This window comes from Lepidothrix coronata, unplaced genomic scaffold (assembly GCF_001604755.1).
Source record: "Lepidothrix coronata isolate B3197 unplaced genomic scaffold, Lepidothrix_coronata-1.0 Scaffold15, whole genome shotgun sequence".
NCBI classification, from domain to species: domain Eukaryota; kingdom Metazoa; phylum Chordata; class Aves; order Passeriformes; family Pipridae; genus Lepidothrix; species Lepidothrix coronata.
This window is the reverse complement of record NW_016690195.1, coordinates 1,718,529-1,739,524: the sequence shown is the minus strand read 5'-3', so window position 1 is coordinate 1,739,524 and position 20,996 is coordinate 1,718,529. Positions and strand designations below refer to the sequence as shown.

At 39.3% G+C, this 20,996-nt stretch overlaps 2 protein-coding genes across 6 annotated transcripts in view; one reads left to right on the top strand and one right to left on the bottom strand.

The window, feature by feature from the left end:
- LOC108493233 (cytochrome c oxidase subunit 6C) overlaps positions 1 to 3,603 on the top strand; it is a 7,614-nt gene extending 4,011 nt beyond the window's left edge. The window contains exon 4 of the mRNA XM_017806403.1: positions 3,558 to 3,603. The gene's annotated coding sequence lies outside the window, so the exon portion shown is untranslated. The remainder of the gene's footprint in view (positions 1 to 3,557) is intronic.
- The window catches only part of VPS13B (vacuolar protein sorting 13 homolog B), a 429,201-nt gene continuing 409,431 nt past the window's right edge, over positions 1,227 to 20,996 (bottom strand). For 4 of the 5 annotated variants that reach the window (XM_017806398.1, XM_017806401.1, XM_017806402.1 and 1 more), the window contains 6 exons: positions 20,327 to 20,503; positions 19,243 to 19,413; positions 12,480 to 12,656; positions 9,960 to 10,062; positions 9,045 to 9,294; positions 1,227 to 3,222 (listed from right to left, as the gene is read on the bottom strand). In XM_017806398.1, the coding sequence (XP_017661887.1) occupies positions 2,977 to 3,222; positions 9,045 to 9,294; positions 9,960 to 10,062; positions 12,480 to 12,656; positions 19,243 to 19,413; positions 20,327 to 20,503 (1,124 nt within the window). In that variant the 3' untranslated portion in view covers positions 1,227 to 2,976. The remainder of the gene's footprint in view (positions 3,223 to 9,044; positions 9,295 to 9,959; positions 10,063 to 12,479; positions 12,657 to 19,242; positions 19,414 to 20,326; positions 20,504 to 20,996) is intronic. The other variant, XM_017806399.1, reaches the window with a different exon arrangement.

Below are 20,996 nucleotides of genomic sequence, written 5' to 3'. Positions count from 1 at the left end.
ATAATTTCATTATTTATCTTCATTGCACTCATAGCTAAAGAGTGGCAGTATCCCACTGTCCAAACAAAAAAAAAAAAAAAAAAAAAAAAAAAAAAAAAAAAAACAAAAAAAAACAAACGGGAAGTGGGCATTTTGGGGGGAAAAAATTTTTTTTTTTCTTTTTTTTTTTTTGCCTTTGTCAGCAAGAGTTCAGCTAATTCTATCTGACAAAGAATGGGAGTGGGACTTAGCATAGTACAAGACCTGTGAATAAGACCCTAATCAGTTGCTTGTTACAGGGTCTGGCATGCTGTTTCTAGGAGATGCAGGGCTGAAAAAACATGCTTGTCCGCTCTGAGACCATCCCAACTGTCTAAAGGTTTTTGCTGTATTTATGTATGAAATAATATATAAAAAGGAGTTATTTGACCTAAACTACTTTGGGAAAGGTCTTTCTGTGTATAAGCCTGACCATGCCTTCAAATTTTTTGGCTGGCTTGCTTTATTCTCGAGTGTTTGAGGAGTGATTGATTGTTCTGGAAGCAAACTAAAAAGATAGATCTGAAGTTGTGAGCTCTCCAGGTCTAAAGAGCATTATGAGAGTAGGCATGTTTTAAGAGTACACATTGCAGTGCTTTAGCAGCTAAGTACAGGCAGCTGCTCTTTGGACAACTTTGTTTTCATAGTTCACGCAGCTCATATGTAGGAGAGGCTGATTTATGTGCCGTCTCCACTCGTTTCCATACATGTGGTTAGAAGGGGGAGAAAGAACCTGTCTAATGCAGTAAAGATGCAGCTCAATTCACTGAAGAAAAGTGTAATTTAAGCAAGTGTTTATTCCAGGAGACTGTAATTCAGGAAAAACAAATGTATTTTAAATAATGGCTGAAATCTACAAACTTTTAGAAATGAAACTGCTGTCCCTCATTTTTTACAGGTGTGTTTGCATCCCCTTGGCTTGTCTGTGTATTCCATAAATAAGGAACAGATTGGTTTAACTCAAATGGTGACTACAGTACTGTTTTGATTCTGTCACAAAAGCATATAACTTTTCAGTACACATTTTTTGGCAATCTAATCATCAGTTTTTGCTTCCAAAGCATTGTCATGATCTATTGCATTTTCTGGTACACTACAAAGTCCAGACCAGACCAACTGGAATCTAATGGGGTCCACATGAAGTTTGTACGTCAGTATTGTCATTGTTCTGCATCTTGTAACTGAATGACCAAACACCTCACAAACCCAAGTATTATAGGAATAGCTTTATTATCTTTAAACAATTCCATTATATTACAATTTATCCATCAAAATGCAAAATTAGAAATATTAAACAATTTCCATAAAATATTCAGGAACAAAGCATGGGTGTGTATATACATATAGATTTTTTAAATAGTGTTATTTAAACAATGACTAAGTTATTAAACCACTGTATGAAATGTTGATAATGGATGGGCTTATTTCACAGTCAGAAAAGGATAATGCAGACCCCAGGCCCCAGTATTCCCAGTACATGAGAGACACGGCTTTTAGAAATATCTTTTAACAAAACAACTCACATGAAAAACATTGCAGTTACTACATTCTTTTATTTACTGTGCATTTGGTCATATCAAGTATGCATAGAAGTTACTAACTCTAAAGCGTATGCTCCAAATGGTGATCAGATTTTATTCCAGTTCTTGTCTCTGACTCCAGCCATATTCAGGAATCTCTGGACAAATTCATGTCCGTAAGCACACAGAAAAGGGGAGAAAAGTTAACATGCATAGCTGAAAACCAAGTAAGCTTTTGAGTTTTAAAATAAAACTGCCATAGCCAGATTTGGTTTATAAAGTCATCTAACTGTGCCCAGAGACAGTGATTTCTTGTCTACAACAAGAAATACAGGTATTTAACATATATTTGTAAGTGTATTGTGATGGTATCATTAACTATTAATGTGCCTGTGGGTCCATAGTTTTCAATCAATTTGGAAAAAAAGAAATCTCACTTTGCTTAGTACATATTTGAAACGTCATGTTTCTAAATATTCCTGGTTTTATCTGTTTCAAGATTATAAGCATAAAATGAATTAGGGCTGAAGGGAGCACATACAACATAGATCAGAAATAAGCAAGACCCCACAAGGCTGTACTTAGCACCTGCACATCTGGGTTACATTGAGCTTATGGATTTTAAGGAGACAGCTCTGTTTCTTAAATTTTCGAACTGCATGTTACTTCCAGCTAACGACCAGACAATGCACAGTCATACACACATTGAAAGTACTTCTGAAAATTTGATGGTGGATAAAATAAAGTTTCTGTATACAGACAGTTTTAAAAATAAATTCATGTTGTAGGTCATGTTTTGTCCTCCAAACCACACAAAGGCACTAGTTTACATTACGGACTAATGTCCTGCAAAACTTCAGTCAAATAAAGGAAGCTATTTTAAGGTTAAAGTGGTGCTAAAACCCAGCTGTCACTAGTAACTTAAAACAGCCACACTGGGTTTTTCAGATTTAGTGGGGGAAAATGTTTTGCCTCAGGATGCACATGTTGGGGGAGTGTGGGTGTGGGGGGAAAGGCTCAGCCTTGAGCAAGTTTTTACAGCTGAGTTATAAACCTGGTTTATAACAGAAACTGGCAGACCCTAAAAGATGATATAGAGGTATTGGTAGACATTTGTGTGTGTGGCACAAATGTCTGTATGCACGCAGTTTTCCCCTATTCTCTAATTTTTGGTTATTGAAAAGAAAAGGGATTTTGATTGAGCTATAGTCCAAGGCTGTTCCTTCTCACTTTATTCATTTGCCAGAACACTTTCCTTCCAGCACTAGTATTTTGGCTAGAGAGCAGGAATGTTGTTAAGATTAGAAAAGCTATTGGGCTTTGTTATGAATTTCTACCTCCTCAAAAATTATATGCATCTCTACTTGATGTAGGTTACTGCAGAGAAAGCATTACTTTCACACTGGTATGGCATTACTATACTCAACACAAATAACTACTAATTAAATCCTTTCCTCAAGGCCTTGTTTTTCACCATGGTGAATTTGCTAATGAATACTTGTGCAAAATTTGGATCAACTATGTACTGATAGGTTTTAGTTATAGTTGGGGGCTGTTCAGCAGCCACGGTTTGCAGTGCTGGCACTGTGGAGGTGCTGGGAGCGAGGTGGTAGGATGTCTTTGTGATGTACTCCACCAGGCGGTTGTACTGCTGTTCTGACAGTCTCTCTCTACCTCCATCGGCCTGAAATCAGATACGATAAAACAATTACTGAGTATTTGACAGCAACTGAACTGAGTAGTAAGGACAACGACTTCCATATTACTCTCTTAAAAATCTTCCTCCCTAAAATATTTCTTACGATAGTTCAAAAGATTTTTTAAATCAACAGTGTTCTCCCATAGTTTAGTCCTTGGTGAATTACTCCTCCCCCCCGCTGTTTTGGACACTTCTGAGAAGCTCTAACTCTGCCACAGAAAATTTAAGCAGTATCTTTTGAGAATTTCATGGATGGACACCTTGGCCATGAGTAGAACTTTACAACAGATCAACTCTTTGTATACAGCAAAAGCATCCAGATCCCTTTTAGAAAAATGGCAGTAGCTCATGGAGGTGCTTATCAGGTAGCAATTCTAATTAGCAAAAACATTTTCTCAAAAAGTATAATTAAAGACAGGCCATAGTAATATCTGGGCACTTAATTTTAGGTCTCTAACTTACTTGATTTAAAATAAAGACTAGAAGCTACCTTCCAGGTGAATGTTCTAAGGCAGGATATATCCATCTGCTTCTGGTAACAAAAAAAAACCCCATTCTGGGTCAGAGGACTCACACATGGACATTTTTTTAAACAAAAGGGTTTTACGAAAGATGATTTGGGTATTTTGTTTCTGGAGAAGACATTAAGGTGTCTGTGCAAACTGGCTTTCCCACCACCAGGAGCTGGAAGGACTCCTCTGAAGAAATCTCTTTTCTGCAGGCTGAAACATGTAGAGGTTCAAGGCCCTAGCAAGAGAGATTCAAGTGACCTACCTAGTGGAAAAAAATACAGTAAATCAAATACTGTCAACAGAAAGGTGGCATCTACCTATGGTTCCAACCACATAAAGTATTAGATGAAAAGCTGTGGACAAACCTGACTTTGGAAGGTCAATCTGCTGTGCCCTCTTTTTTGAAGAAGTTGAAGATGACTATGGCTAGCTTGAGAAGGGAAGGCAAGCAGGCAGGCATCAAGCTAATTGCATGGTTTCAAAAAAACTTTATTTCAAAAATACCACCGTGGATGCTACAGTAGTATGACTATCTAAGTCATTCAGAACAGAAGTTATTTCCAAAATATCATAATGAACAAAAAGACAGGAGTTATCTTAGGGCTAGGGTTTGATGCTTCCTTATTTACAGCTGCAGAACTGCTGAGCAGTTTAATTTCTGTGGGGTTAAAATGTCTTTGATGGACATCACAGTAAGGATTTATAGACTGCTATCTTCTGCATGTCTTTCAAGGAGTTTTACACGTCTTACTAGATATGATGATGTTTTCAAACTGCCATTGGATTCCATGATCAGTATCTGGTCACATCTCTGGACTGCAAGACTCAAATACATCGATGCTTATTTGAAGAAAGAGTTAATATGATTGATAGATAGTGACAGATGTCACATTCACATCAAAACAGTCCCTTCTGTTTTTTTTTCACTATGCCTTTGGAGATGGATTTGCTGCTCAGCAAATAGAAACACTCCTGTTTTCAATCATCATCACAAAAATGCAAAAGGAAGCAGGCTCACGAACAAGCTCAGAAGCTTAAGGTTGAAGCCTATGCCTAGAAAGAGCAAAAATGATGAAATGAGCAGAGGAGAGTGTTGTTTTCATGAACGACCTTAAGGGAGGGAAAAATCAGAAGGCAGACTGCAGCAGACTCACGGCTAACAGTGGAGAATGGTGTCTGAACCACGTCTGGTGGCTCAGTAGAAGTATCTCAGGAGTCAGTCTGTTTCACCGGTTGAAAGGAGAGAAATATGCTGAAGCACCATCTATGTAAACTAGATTTTAAGTTATGGGGTAAATCTTGCATGTAGGTGGCTTCACACTTTTTCCTGATTTCTCCTTCTAGAGAGGTAAGCCCAGGGGCAGCTGGGTTCTGCCTTCACACTGACCAGAAGACCCAGCTTATCAAAGGAGATGGAAATGGTGCTGGCATCCCATTCACCTACTCTTGTGAACCCATTCTTCATTCAGCCTCAGGCTATATTCCACAGATACAGCATAATTATCCAGGAGGAAATATTAACTGTGCTTGGATGGTCTTCCAAAGTAACTGGGACCCTTCCTGCTTCTAGAGGGCTTCATCTGTAACTAACTAACTGCTTCTGCAGCCACTTTCAGTTTGGCTTATATTGTCAAGATAAGAACAGAAGCTTGGAATTGCATTTTTTCCCCAAAGGCACCTAACATTGTCACTAAGTGCTCTCACCCATGGCTTTGCACAACTATCATGTTAATATCCAGACCATTCAATGGTTCAAAACTTAGTCAAGGGTTGCTTAATGCACCTGCTAGAGGAACAGTACAGATATCATGCCCTTTCATGCTGGAAGGGTTAAGAACTTTTGGCTTTATATATTGTGGAGGCGAAGAAGCCATCAGGCAAACCAATTGCTTAATGAGTCAAAATATACTTTTGGGTTAAGAACTCCACAATGCTTCTAAAATTCCTCCCATTACAGCTTATAAAGAATAAGCCTTCAGCAATTCTGACTCCACAGTAGACAGACATAGCACCTGTGTTGGGCAGTCCAGATGTGTTGGGCTCCTCTGTGCACACCGACTAAGATCTGGTTCTTAAGGGTTTTTTTTTTCCACTGCTTTGAAAAATCCAGAGACTGGTTTTCAGCTCTAAAGATGGTAACATGTAGCACTGTCATGAAAATCCTGTTGCATATTACCACAAAAAAATTCTGGAATATTTGAAGGGCCCTTCGATTTGTTGTTGTCTTCTTGATATTATGAGCTATACCAAGAGCAGCTGGAAGAGCAAGCCTTTAGAGTATGACATCTGTCTGGAAGCAAGTAGTGTGTCAATTACTTTGGAAGATAATCCAAGTACAATTAATGCTTCCCTTTCAATAAAAATGTTGTCAGTGCCAGAGTTTTCAAGAATCCATCCAGGCTATTCCTAGCCAGATGGATTAAGTTATCTATTGTGGAGGCGAACAAGCCATCAGGCAAACCAATTGCTGAAGGAGTCAAAATATGCTCTATAATATCTCTGGTGATTACAGCTGTAGAAACTCATGTTTTGTTTCCTAACTGTTCCAAGAAGCTGAGGAGAAGGAATGGGAGAAACTGTTTTGGGCATAGCTGAAACAAAACTTTTGGCAATTATTTTTGTGAGCAGTAACACAAAAAAGTGGATTTTTTAAACATTGAAATGAATTGTTTCAATTTGTTGCAATATTTCTAGCATTTTTGACTAATTAGTCAGAAAAACAGAGATAATTTACATTTGGTAACATTACCTAAAAATTCTGTCCATCTTTACTAATGTCATCATGCACAGACATGTCTGCACTTCAGCTGAGGACATCTCCAGTGCAACAAGATGGCCTAGTTTTAATATTGAGGAGTTGTGCCTATTTAGGTGTAGGTCTGCAGCTCAGAGGCTGCTCAGCTGCAAGTCACAACTTGTTCCTCCTAAGGTTCCTTTTCCTAATCACATCACATCCAGTTTTTAGAAGCTCTTGACAGGGAGCTGAAGGGGGAGGCTCTGGCTCCCATCAGCACTGGTGCTGCACATGACACCCCAGAGGACCATAGAACTGACATGTTCAGCTGCAGAAAGGAAATCATTAAGTATGAGGTCTCCCAATCCACTAAGGCAAAAAAAGCATAGTAAACATTAATTACAAAAGAATTTTACTTAACTCTAGGTAATCACTAAAACTATATGAAGTTTTTTGGAATCTTTTGTTGTGTAGCTGCCTTAACAAAAAACCTCAAACTCCTTTTATTCTGGTCTTCCTTCCTTTCAACTGCTCCTTCTTATAGCACATTTCTTTAAATTTTCACACAAATTTAAGAATAGGCATCTGCATTCTCAAGGAATATTTTGCCAGGTCTGTTTTATATGGCATCCCTCAACTTTTGCTGTCTTGCCATCACTGACTGTGCTGCACCAGGGCACAGGCACTCTTCACAGCTTTTACCATGCCACACATTTTCACTGCAATCTCAAGAGCCTGTGTCAGCAAAGGAGATGCTGTACTGATGCTGTACTGATGCTGTACAGCTCAAGGCTTACAGCTCCTGGTGGTGCACTGCTGCACCACTTGAGTAGGACTCCCGTATTTCCATCCATAACTTCATAAAAACCCCATGTATTTGGTCCAGTACCTGCAAAAGAGGTCACACTTACCATGTGTAACTAGTGTGTGTATGTGGGAAAGCTGGACTCTGCACATGCCAGGTATGGTTGCTCTGTGACTTCAGAGGAGCCATTTGCCCATAAATCCTACACATTCCCAGCTGGAGCAGCTGTGGGGACTAGAATTAGGCTCCCTGTCCCTTGCCTTCCCTTCTCCCAGACAGGCAGCCCCTCTGCACCCTTCATCACCCTCTTGCAGCAACCTTTGGGCAAGCTGCCCTTTTCCCACAGCAGCATTCTACTCCTCACCCCTTGGATAACCAGACACAAAGACAAAAGCTATCACACTCCAATCTAATAAAAAAAAGATCAAGGTTGGTGCTAAATTTAGGGTTGGAATAGGTTGAATGCATCAAATGCCTTAGGGAGAACAATTTTTTTTTTCTTCTTCCCTCCAGGACAGTAGCTCTGGACTGAGCAGGATAGTGTGGACTCAGTCTGATGTGTGCCATTCCCAACCACTCAGCACTCAGGGACAAAAAAATCTGAGCTTTGTCCACTTGCATCAAAATTTAAGTAATTCCTCATGTAGCTTTTTGATGAGAGAAGGCAATTTTAGTCAACAGTGCTCTGTGAAACTGAGGTTAGTGGAAAGACAACAAATGTGAATAGAGAATTCAGCACTAAAAAAAGCTTTTACAAAAATATTCAAGTGCTGTCATGACACAGATGAAGTCGTTGCTGTGCTGGAATTGATGGCAAAACTCTTCAGTCACTTCAGCAAAGTTAGGATTTGACTGAAGGTGCTCCTACTTCTTGTCACACCTCATACTTCATGTGGTTTTACATGTTCTTTTCTTATATTTGAAACAGAAATTTCTGGTATAGCAGTCTATGAAGTACCTGACACACTTCTATAAAAACAACTGGGACATGCTTGTTTGTTTTTGAAATGCTCTCTCATATGATTCTACTTGAAAATTTAACACAATAAACATTGTTTCCCGAAAGTGCAAAAATATAACATCCTTCTACCATTAAAGAAGATAATTCAAATGGCTTAGAGATCCTTCAATATGAAGATGAATGTTTTATGCTCTTACTTGCAAACACTTGGTGCATCCAATCTCAGAAAAGAACTGACACAGTTTAAAGTTAGCATTGCAGAAGAAGGAAGATCTAAAGAAGCAAATACAACTGGCAGCCAAGCAAAACAACTGCACTGGAAGTGGCAAGATAAGAAACATGCTGAAAGGAGCATCAGCACCACTGATCTGTCATCAGAATTCACAGAAGAATGAAAGGAACTGCTCTTGCTGGCACCTTGTAGGCACAGGCAGCAATACTGACTTGCCAAACAATAAACACCTTGTGCACATCTAGGCATGAAAACCTTTTTGGAAAAGAGGTGATGCTTACCAAGAACCCAGACTACCTCTACATTTTCCCTCAGAAAATTTCTGTCATAGATATGGTATATCATGATCAATAAGAGGACAGAAGGGAGGAGACACCTCCCTCTCATCCAAAGGGCAACACAGTCAAGTATGAGGCACGAGAAAACAGCAGGTCTCCTGGTTTGGCACTTATACCTTTGGCCTCCTGACCCAGTATCACCAACCAGTGACTATCCCCATTGCCAAAAGCATCGGCATCAGTTGTAACTTTATCTTTGAATGAAAAACATACTCAAGTCTTTACCTCCAAATCAGAAGGCACTCTCTGCTGCTTTAGCTGCACCTTCAGCAGATCTTTTTGCTGATCATCTTCCAGACAATCGATTTCAGTCACGGGGAATGCCTGCTGCTGCGTGTCTTCACTGATGCTGACGACAAAGAGCACCTCTGAGGTGAGCAGCAAGCAGCCTTCATGCTGCTGGCCTGATCCACTCACAATCATGACATCTAAGGCCATATGGACCTCTGGCCTTCCTAGAGATTGCAGCATTTTCCTGCATTATCAAGGGAAAAAAAGAAAAAAAAAGATGAAAAGAAGAAGTAGTCACTGTTGTGCATCGGGTCCTCCAGGGCTTATTTTAATCACTAATGTTTTTACTTAAGCCTGTAGCTATCACCTACAGATGTAAAATAAGCCAGGGAGTGTATCCAAAACACTATTACTGAAAGATATTAGACTTCAGATTTAAAGAATGAATGTGAAATTGTTACTTATAAAAACCCCTTAATCATTCACTTCAAAATTGGCCTAGTATCTGTGCTAGGTCAGCCTATTTCCTATCCTATTTCCTTGATAATAGAAAAATTACCCTGAGAAGTGGCTTAGAGATTCAGGGCAGAAAATAAAGCTATCTTCACTAACAGCTGTTTCTGGAGATGTGCAGTATTTTTCTTGGGCTTGGTGCAATGATAAATAAGTAAGAACTCACTGAATGCCATTAAATAAAGATCAGCTCTGTAGTTTCAGAGCTGGATGCAGATCAGCAGCCCATCATTTGCAGATTGGGTTTCTATGCTGTACCTTTGTGTTTAACGTTCCTAAGCAAACTGCCATAACTCAGCCTTTCCTAGGGAAGCAGCCTGTTAACTTGACCACAGGCCAGAACCTATTAATAAACAATGTGGATGTAAAAATGAGCAATTGTCTAAATAATTTTACCAGACATATTTGATGTGGCTGTTTGGAGCCTGCTCAACATGTTGATCATTTGGATGAGAGCGCTGCTTGGGAAGCTGAGAAAGTCCAGCTCCATGCAAAATACCTGTGGTAAGAGAGTTCAGGTTTTTCAGTAGTTGTTTTCTACAAAACAGTTACGTGTTGCAGTGATGTCATCTGTTTAAAGCAGTTCATAAAACAGTGCAGATCCAAAATGATGTCACATCTTTGGAAGCTGTAGTCAAGATAGTTCATTAAATATTACAATGCAAGAGTTGTGCACTTAACCCCAGTGATCTTGCATTAGCAAGAAACAAAAAAAGCTCCACTGTGTGTTCTCCGAATTAGCCATACACTTGCAATCAAGAGAAACATAATGCTCCTGAGAGCCATCACTTCAGAGTAGGATCAGACACATCACTTAGGATTTATGTAGAAAAAATCAAGACTGTTGTTAACTTTCTTGCTTAATATTAAAATACTTTCATATACGTGTCATGATTGGTACAAATTAGAAGGCAAGTTTGCCTAGATACTGTATTTAAATGTTCAGTTTCTTAATCCAGCTGTTAAACACAGATCCATATACATTTATGAGATCTCCTGGGGCATCTGGTTTATTGTGAATTCTTCTTAGTGCCAGCACAGAATGGAGACTACAAGCAGCAGTTAAACAGGTTTCTAAAAAGACTCTCCCAAGCTGAAGATGATACAGTATGTATGCTTTCAGATGGCCTGTAAACTTTTAATGATGAGGTATGGTCACCAGAAAGAATTAGTGGGTTGCAAAAAAATTCACAAATTAAGTAGTTTTAAAATTTTTTACATGAGAGGCACAAAGTAGGTTATGCAGCAAGCACTACTGTTATATGGTTTGGTGCAAAGCTCCTCTCCAAATAAGTGGAAGAAATTTTCTTTTTTCTAATTAAGCATTCCAAAGGCATTTTTGCACAAGGGTGTCAATAACTTAGATTCCTTTTTACACAATGGATAATAATTTAAACAAAACATCAGCGATGAAAAAAACCCTTTAATTTTTAACACACATGTTGATGGTAATACTTAAAAGGAGCATCCCAGTTGTAACAGTTGGCTTACCGAGGTTCTCAGCATTATGTGAGTGAAAATGTTATTTACAGATGGAGAAAGAGAGAACATGTGTTTATTTCTGTGTGGTCCCCCACACCCCTTGGTCCCCCCCAAGGGGCACAGTCCCACTTCCAATTCAGTTGTGGGTAAGAGTTACTTGAACTTTTGTGTGTTTTCCTCTCACGCACAGTCAGTTATTATTGATACAGTTTTTATGTTTTTTTCCTGGCTAACTCCTTTTGTCACATGCTCATGGAAAACATGACGTCTTATATACCATATCTGCAATGAAAAGTGTCCCTCTACTATTACAAGTTTCTTGATCAAGAAGGGAGCAGAATTAAGTCTAGAAAGAATAATGCAACAACACACAGGCAGCTGACAACAGAAAAACATTTCTGATTTTATGGATATAGGTTTTATACCTATGGAATATATAATTCAGGAGAACAGTTATTATTTTGACTCATACAAACAAGCTAAAGTTGATTTGAAAGAATTCTAATAATTGTTTCATTATGTCTTTAAATAGATGGAATGAGTTGTGAATGTTGTTGGAAGCATCCTAAACTTAAGCCTTACAAGAACTATTCATATTCTAATCAACACATCACAAATATATTGCTAGTGATTAAAGTCTTAAACATGCAAGATTTGTCTGGTATAATTAGTGAAGCAAAGTTATTGACACATTGTCCTTTTATCAACAGGTCTTCCTGCTTCTCTTCCCTGACTGCCTCCGCTCACCACTTCCTCTTCAATATCCAAACCAACAGCTTTGATGTACTGATACTGGAAGCAAAGGAATTAGTGTATTTTGGTATTTTATTTTTATCTTTTATACTTCTTGGTTGTTCACATCAATTTGAAACGATTCGCCACCACTGCCACTAAGTGCTAAGTCTAGCTGGAAAACCCACTTCTGGTTGCTAAAAGGTTACCCATGTATCCAAAAACAGGACTGTCTCCTCATGACTCTCCAGCATCCAGTTTAAAGGGGATGCTCCCACTACATGATTCACTTCTTTCTCCCAGGAACATAACTCTCTCTTCGTGCAGAGATAGCACAACTCTTTCCTTGCCATAACAAAGCAATCTCAAAATAACACTCTAATTGGATATAGTGTTGCTCTAATCCTTTTATGTCAAAAATCTTTTGTAAGCACATATGTTTCTGTAACTAATTCTACTGTATTCCAAGAATTACTTCATGCTTTCTGCATTCTGTGTTTCTGTGGTTGTACATTGCTGATCGGTAACACAAGAGAGAAGCACACCATGATGGCTTTTAAGAAAAGCAGCACAACATTTGTAAGTATTCTAAATCTTTCTCTAAGTCACACAGCTACTGAGCGGAGGAAGCAAGACACAGCAGGTTGTATCTGAAAAGCATTTTAAAATTTAAATGGAGATGTTGGAAATAGCCAAACTCACCGTAACCTGTCTGGGAGACCAGCTCAGCTGCCCCTCCAATGGGCTTTGTGAAGACGCCCATGATTCCTTTCCCCACACCTGAGATGACCCCCCTGGCTTTGTGCCCAGCTGAAGCCTGGGCCTCAGATACTCGTTGAAAATTCTGCATCGGCTGATCCACAATTCCAGCAATTGCACCTGAAAAAAACAAGGGTCCCCAGTAAGTAGTGAAGATTAATATCTCAGAATAAGAGGAAATCTTATACTGGAATAGTTCTTGGAATAGAGACTGTACCCTACTCTTCTTATACAGCTATTTAGCATGTGACCAATTAGCTAAACACTACCTTAGCTTCAGTGTAAGTTAAATCTTGACTTTTTGTTTTAAACATTCAGATCATCTAACCTTACAGTATATTCTCCTCTTTCAACTACTTTTGTTAAATGCTCTTGCTGAGTTAGTTTAATTTGGCTCATTCGGTGTAGCAATTCTCAAAATTCTGGGCTAGGAATAAAATCCTCTGGTTTTAGACAACTTGAGCTCCTATGGAAATGAGATTTTCACGTAAGTGTGAGATTGACTTCATGAGAATAAAAACTGCTTGTATTCAATAGATCATTTTTATATCCTCTTCCACTGCCAGAAATGTTCATAAGCTAATGCAACTTTTGATATATTACTAAGATTAGCAGAATTAGACTTTGAGACTTTTTGTTACGTTTTTGTGAAAATGATCATATTTTACTTTAATGTGCATGGGTCAAACTTTTACAAGTAACACAAGTGACCTTCCCAGCTTTTAGTATCAACAAAGAACTCCAACTTAAATCTTCCTAAATGTAAACAGGTATGTGAGGTGGTACATTCCTTTGATCTTGAGTTTACGCTAGCCACTTAACCACAGACATGTCTCTAGTTGTTGTAATTTTGACAGATAAGCTATTTGGAAATCGCTAAGAGTACAGGGATTGGACAAAGCAACACCAGTCTGCCTGATCCGAGGTGCTTTGCTTAGTGAAAAGCAAGTTTGCAGGCTCCTTGGCCAGCTCTCAGTTTGCACCTGCAACTGCAAATATCAAGATAAAACAATTATTTAATGAGTAGGACCGAGTGTCACCCTGGTAACCAGGCATTTTCACTGCAACCTAGACATCTTTGAAGACTCTGCTTTGTATGCAGAAGCAAATCCAGGCATAATTCCACAGATTTGGGCAATTGCAACCGAGGTATTTGGCCCCATGTGTTTACCAGCGTGACATGCACTAGGGAGCAAGCTGCTAAGTGGTTTTCAGATGGTTTTAGTTTACTGTCACTGGATAAATGAAGAAGTTGCTGACTTTGAACAACAAGAACTAATATTGTACTTATATACTGGTTTTCTCTCCAAAGAAAAGATGGGGATGAGAAGCAGCACACATCTCCCCAGATCCTTGTCCCTGGGATACTATCCATCGGCAATTCAAGAAACTTGCAACTCCCATAAATGCCTTCCTCTCCTCTTAGAGAGATTTCTTCCAACTTCTGTATATGTATCCTTTACTGATAAATGTATAGTATTTTCCCAGAAAATGCTAGTCTATCTTTAATGTGATGCCTGTTTTTAATTGAGCTCACTCACTGAAGCTGAGCGTGCAGCTGAACGTTCACCCTTTGTACCACAAAGGCCATGAAGCTTCTTCCTTAATGCCATGCCATGGAAATGATACAATTTTCAGTTCATTAGTACTTACCAGCTGCTCCTGCTGCTTGACTAAAATAATACCACAACACCACATTACACAATTGGGATTGTTTGTGCAGTCTTTTGTGCAATTGTGATGCATTTGAAGGCATAAAACAATACTTGGTGTCCTGCTAAGTTATGATATTACACTACCCTGTGACCTCCCTCACCCTATCTCTTGAGGTCATCCACAGCAACTGCACTTTTAGAACAGAAGTTATTGCCTTATTAAATGTAATCCACCTAAGTCCTAGCACTAGTAAATTATTTACTGCAATACACTTGAGCAATGTTATAAGGTAATAATAAATAAGAGCCTACTCCAAAGGACCTGTGGTACGCTCCAGGCACTTCTCAGCTGGAATTAGGCCCAGAGGACAAGGAAACAGAATGGAAACTGCTGTGACTGTGTTATATAAGATTATTTATATACTGCCTCAAATAATATATAGCTTAATTAGCCAGTTGTTTAGTACTTTCACACTTTCTGTTACTCTGGCATTTTATGCATGCTCTGAACTTGTTTGTGAAGACATTGCGCTTTTGTCCCTCAAATCCTTTTGCAAGTCCTGTTGTTCTACCTGCAAAAATATAACCACTGATCTTCTCTCCCTCTTCGTAATTCCTTATCTCAAATTGTGACTTACTGACATAACTCATTCATGTGCTGTGGCCATGCCCACAAATCACATAATAAACTATAACCTTACTCCTTTCATTGAGGAGTGGCTGGTCCTACCACCCTTCCATGGGGAATCCAGATCTGTGCAGCTTCTTTCCTGTGTGTATGAGTGATGTGTGGGCAAAGGAAAAAAAAAAATAGGCCAAAGGCTGAGCCACCTTAAAACCCAAGAGCAGTGAGATAATGGTGATACACATGTGAGGTTGAAGGCATCTCCTCACACCTGGAATGGTGCAAAGCACATGTTACAGGTGCCCGTGTGGCTTCTTGCGTTCTAACATAAAGTTTGCTGGATGGACTTACCACAGAAGGTCTCTCCCTGCCAGATTTCAGTAGGGTATCAAGGGAGCAGAGCATGTGGTTCACTACATGTGGTTCCTCCCTTCCCACTCTTATCTCACACTCTCACATGGTGTCCTACTGTTGTCCCCGTCTTTTCCCTGTAATGTCCCTTGCCCATTATTTTTTTTCTTTATTAAATGAAACCATTCTCCATTTTTCCTTTCTTCCTTACCCTAGGCATTTGATTTTATATGCATGTCCACATATGTACACACAGATTATATATGTATAAAGAAAACCTCAATAAAATTAAACACCAAAGCAACAAAACAAAAACATATTTTGGACCAAAGAGGTTCCAGCAACAACATAACATCTGCTAAACATCAGATGGGGTGCATTCTGGTTAATACATGTTGCTCAGTAACAATAAAAAAGTTACTTTGATAACTACAAAATTCAGATATTTCAGAGTATATCACTGGATTACTTCAAGAATTTGATTACGGGCAGCAACTGGTTCGTGCACAGACTGACAAAGTTTGGTGCCTGTAGTACAGCTCACAGAACTTAGCAAAGCTTGGGTTGCTTGTGACAAACTCTTTCAGACAAAGACATGATTGGAAAAAATCCTCCCCCTCTCCCCAAGAGAAATGGGCCATGCTTTTCCACGAGGCTGGAAGCTAGCCAAACTGAAACCCTTTTGCTTCCTTTTCTCTTCTCTGTTGTCCTTCAGACAAGTCCTTTGGTGTTTCACACCAAAATACAGCTAAAGCGTAGTCTCACCACAGCAAACATCACATAAAAATGCAGCTCAAAGTAAAGAGCACCTGCTGCCGTGCATTAATGTATTTGCAGTATTAGTGTGTGGAATAGCACACAACTTCAGGATTAGCAGCAGCTCGTAGTATCTTGTGTTGCAGATAGGCAAAAGTAGAGTGGCCCTGATTCAGTGAGAGCTACACAGCGCTACCACCTGTAATAACAAAAATTTGAGCTTCTGAAACCCAGGCTTTACCTTTGCTGGCAGGGCAGTTACACTGTCCATCAGCATGACTCAATTCACTTTCCCTAAAAGCAGGAAGGAGTAACTGAAATGTTGAACACTTCTGCCATTGTAAAAAATGGCTCTTTGCGTAGTCGTCAGCTTTTTGGTTAATCAGAAATTCTCAACTTCCTAAGGGGAGCTACTTCAATATGATATTTTTCACTAGGACTTGCAGTTGAAAACTAAGCCCATAGTTTCAATAGTCTCTTTTACATGGTTATAAAGTATTATTTTAAGTTTGACCTTGTCATGCAAAATGTTCCTAGTCATGCTAGTTCCTCTGCGGGAATTCAATCATCCGAATATTTTACATACAATTTCACTGCATTTTTGTCTAATCATATAAAAGAAAAAAACACACCTATCATAAGTTTTTGCTTCTTTTCACACACAAATGTTAATAAAATGACCCAGAAGTCTCCCCCGAACTAGAAAAGAAGACAACAGCTGGCCAAAGATAACAATCAAATCAAACAACACCCTGACAGTGCTTGAGTCATTTAAAATGAGACAGGACAAAGCACTTAAGAATGTACCACAGGGAACAACTTGCACTGAGGACGAGACAAGAGTACATGATTTTGGCCCTGATTCAGCAAAGCTCTTAAGCACATGCTTAAGTGCTCTGCTGAATCAGGGCCACCATAAGCCAGATTTTCACAAAAAATCAGAAAGGCAACTCTTCTTTCTGGGTAGATACCACAATGTATCAGTGAACTGAGGCCTCTCACACGAATGTGCCTAGGCACGAAATCTGCATTTGTAATTTTTTTAGCTGCTTGCATAGGTCAGATGGCTTTTATGATCATGAGAGTACTGTGACTACCCTAGAAATCTCTTTCACACTTCTCAACTTTACAATTAGAAAGTCACAGAAATTATAGTTTCAAAAGGTCTTGTTCTCTGCATTTCTGTACTCATCAAACTCTTCATCCTTGTGAAGGAAAATAACTGCAGCTTCACTTTGCTTTGTTATGTATGAAGAACCTGTAACTGTTTTTAGAGTAAGCATGTTCATGTTTATTCTGAATATGCTGGTAAAAAAAAAGCAGCACAGTGATACCTTTGGTTAAAATATGACTGTTTTTTTTTTTTTGGAAGCCACAATATTCTTTAAACTAAATAGTCAGGACAGAAACAGCTTTCTGATGTGTTTGTAAAAACTGAACATTCTTAATTTAGGTCTTCACACAATTTATACAAATGCTGCTGTGTATACAGAGAAAACATGCTTTTTAAAAATTAGGCATAAAAAAATTATGCCTAATACAAATTCAGTGGAATATTTCTGATTTCTCCCTTAGTGAAAGGTTCCATACTTGTCAAGTCCACTTATACAGTATCTGTAGCTATTTATCTGCGTGCTTCATTGCCTCCACCGCTAAGAACAGAGGAATTTAGCAGGGAGGAATCTCTAAATAATAACAGCGGCAATAAGAACAAGAACTCTAGCTTGTGGAATATCACTATTTAAATGCTAATAATGAAGTTCTAAGTTTCTAACATGAAATCTGATTTCTCAGGAAATCGGGGACATTGAAATTCTAACTCCTTTTTTTTTGGTTTTGTTTTTAACTTGGGTTTACTCCCATGAACGACGGAAGCCTTGAGCGCAGAGAGGTGGAAGAACGGCGTATTTGTGTGTGCATGTTATGAGTTCTCAGCTTTCCTGAACAGCAGAAACTTTGCCTTATTACAGCCAAAGCTACAAAGTTTTGCTCTTTACTGCAGGCTGTACAGCTCATGCTTTTAGCTCTGAAGGGCTCTGGTGTGTCAGTGAAGGGGATATAGACACCATGTTATCTCACTGTCTTATTAATAACTGAACCAAGATCACCAGCACTGCAGGCTGACACAGCGCTTCTAAAAGTATAATCTTTCTTCCAAATACTCAACCTGACTGCCTTTAGCTCAATAAAACAAGAAGGAAAAATAAAACCTCCTCTAAACTGCCTTTGATTTGCAACACCAGTTGCAGTTTTCTATTGGGACAGTGGCTATTAATATATGAAATTTCTCCTTTATGCACATTTCTCCCAGGACACTCGCTTGCCGGTTTACAGGCATTATCAAATGACAGTGCTTCACATCATCTAAAGTTATTGCTTAAAATAATTCCCAGTAACTTAACCCAAACTTGTAACATTTTTACCACTTCCTCTTCAGGGCTTTCAGGGTTGCGGTTGCAAATTTAGGAGTTGTGTACACTACTGAAGATTAGGAAAGAGGACAAATCCTTTCAAGCTTCAGCTCTTCTAACCTTTTGCTCTGGACTGGTTTTGGTCACTTTGATCTCCGAGAGATTCATACTGTTTAATACATACTCAGGAACTCTGCCAAACAATACAGTTCTGCATTCCTTTGCTGTGCGACAAGTCGAAGTAACCTAGAAAATCCAGCCCCTTACTGTAAAACTTCTCGCAGAGGTTTTTTCCACTGCGGGTTAGTGTTCAAATTTTTAGGTACTATTTTGAAATGGACAGAGTAATCTTCACTTCATCTGGCTGCTTGATGAATACAGTTACACTGAATCAGGACGATCTGGGTCTCTTTGTAATAGCAGAATTCCTCATCAAAGCTTACTTAACATCTGCACTAAGTTCAAGTGGTTTTCAAACAAACCCAAGAATTCCCGATATCTACAGTGCAGCAAAAACAAGCAGGTTTGGAAGGCATTCCTGTACCTCATTGGAAAATAAACATGAACATGGTGAAGTCTTTGTGCTGACTTAGTTACAAGCCACCTTGCCCAATGCAGAATTATTCTTCTTTTGACTCAGGTATACATCACGTACCAGTGAAAATATTATTTCACAAGGAAAGCGCAAACTCATTCTACATGTGCAATTATTTTATCAGCAAAAAACATATACAAAAGTCACTAAATCTTGATAAAAAGAAACTATCTCACATATATATTGTGAGGTTATTTCACAAAAAACAACCAAAACCCCCAGAATTTGGAATTATAACTCACATGTAGAAAAGGCTGGTGAGCAGATTAGAAAATAGTATTATCACTCAACTTGACATTTAATAGTACATTACCTAGAAGGCTAATGCCTAAACGAGAGAGCCCCTGTCTCAGTCCTTCTCCCAGGCTCTCTGGAAGCTGCCTTCTCCATTCTTCTTGTCTGTTGTAATGCTCCTCATCCAGTGACAGCCTATCCATATTCCGAGCAAGACTTGTTGCCAGATTGGTAATTGACGTCAGTGTACCTAAATACATGGAGATATACATTTGGGTCTGGATCAAAATGCTTTAATTTAAAACACGGAGTATGCCTCACTGCAACACTGAGCTTACGAGCAGAACAGCAAGTCAACTGAACAGACACCCATGTGGAACATGCTTTACTATTTGTTAAGCATCACCACGCTGCTGCTATGGTCCACGTCACGCCTTTTACATTAGCCTGCTCCAGGTTTGCCTGGCCGGTGGGAACAGCAACTCATCTGAACATCCTTCCCCAGTTCCCTGACTTCTGTAAGGCTAACCTAAATGGAGGGAGGGGTGATGGAAAAGTAAACAAATATTTACAGGAGGAGCAGGGAGGCTGTGTCCTGCGGGAGGCTGGAGAGGGAGGCTTGGAGCAGCAGCCAGTGGCGGGGCAGCCGCCACAGTCTCTCCCGCAGCTGGAGCCACGCGATGGCACTGTTTGTACAGGCTTCTCAAAGGAAAAGCTACTCCTGTTCCTGGGCCAGGACAGCTCCACTGTCAAATCCTATCCTATAACTTACACAGTTATGACAACTGTATCTACTTCTTTTTCTAAAGAAATAATAAATATGATGAGGCAACTGAGTGTAGAATTTCTGATGACTAGCAGAAGTGCAGAACACCTTTAATACTTCTGCAGTTATCGCATCAAATACTTGCTGAATGAATCTCTATTTCCCACTGGGAGGTTTAAAATTCTGAAGTTTCTGAAACATTCTCATGCACTGCAGTTAAGTGGTGATCTGTTTAATACATGAGAGTTTACACGTGAGCTTTGTTACCCTCCCAGCACTTCGCTGCAGCCTAGCAAGTCAAACAAAGCTACAAGCAATACAGTTTAAAACTTTAACACATCCTTTAACAATGCATGACAACAAAGCAGTAGTTGGAGTAACAAAGTGAAAGCTCTACCTTTGGAAATGTGTTTTACAAACGATGTCGTTCCTCTGGAAACTCCACTGACAAATGCTCCTGGGCCTCTGGTCAGCCCTTCATAAGGGAGCCTAAAGAAATCCGCTATGCCATTCCCTATGCTTCTCACCAGACTAGCTGGGCTTCCCAGAATTTCCAACGAACCAACGACCCAGCCTGCGTAGAGAAACAGGACACATGTTACGGCTGCAGCAGTTGTGAAAAGCTTATTTCTTAATTATCTTTTTCACACTAGAATTCATCACATTATGAACTTCCTTTGAGCAAAACACAGGAAATAACTCATCCACTATGAATTCAGAAATGGCAATCTTTCATACTTCGTAAATCAAAGAAATCCTTTTGGCAAACTCACAAATAGCTTTAGAATTACTTCCTTCCAGGAGCTTCCCGTATTTCTGCTAAAAGTGTGCAAGGGAGGTGGATGCAAGAGCCGCACAGCTACAGAGGAACAGGACTGCAAGCTCAGATGGTTGGGTTGGTTTTAGATGCTATAAGGCAGCGTTGTGATTTCACATCCTTATGTGATAGAATTGTGACAGGGAGTTTACACTGATACAATGTACTGCTTTACGGGAGTGTGCAGGTCAATTGCTTGATGGAGTGTTAGGAAAAGGGATGCAGATTTTTGACAAGTGCTTAAGAAGTT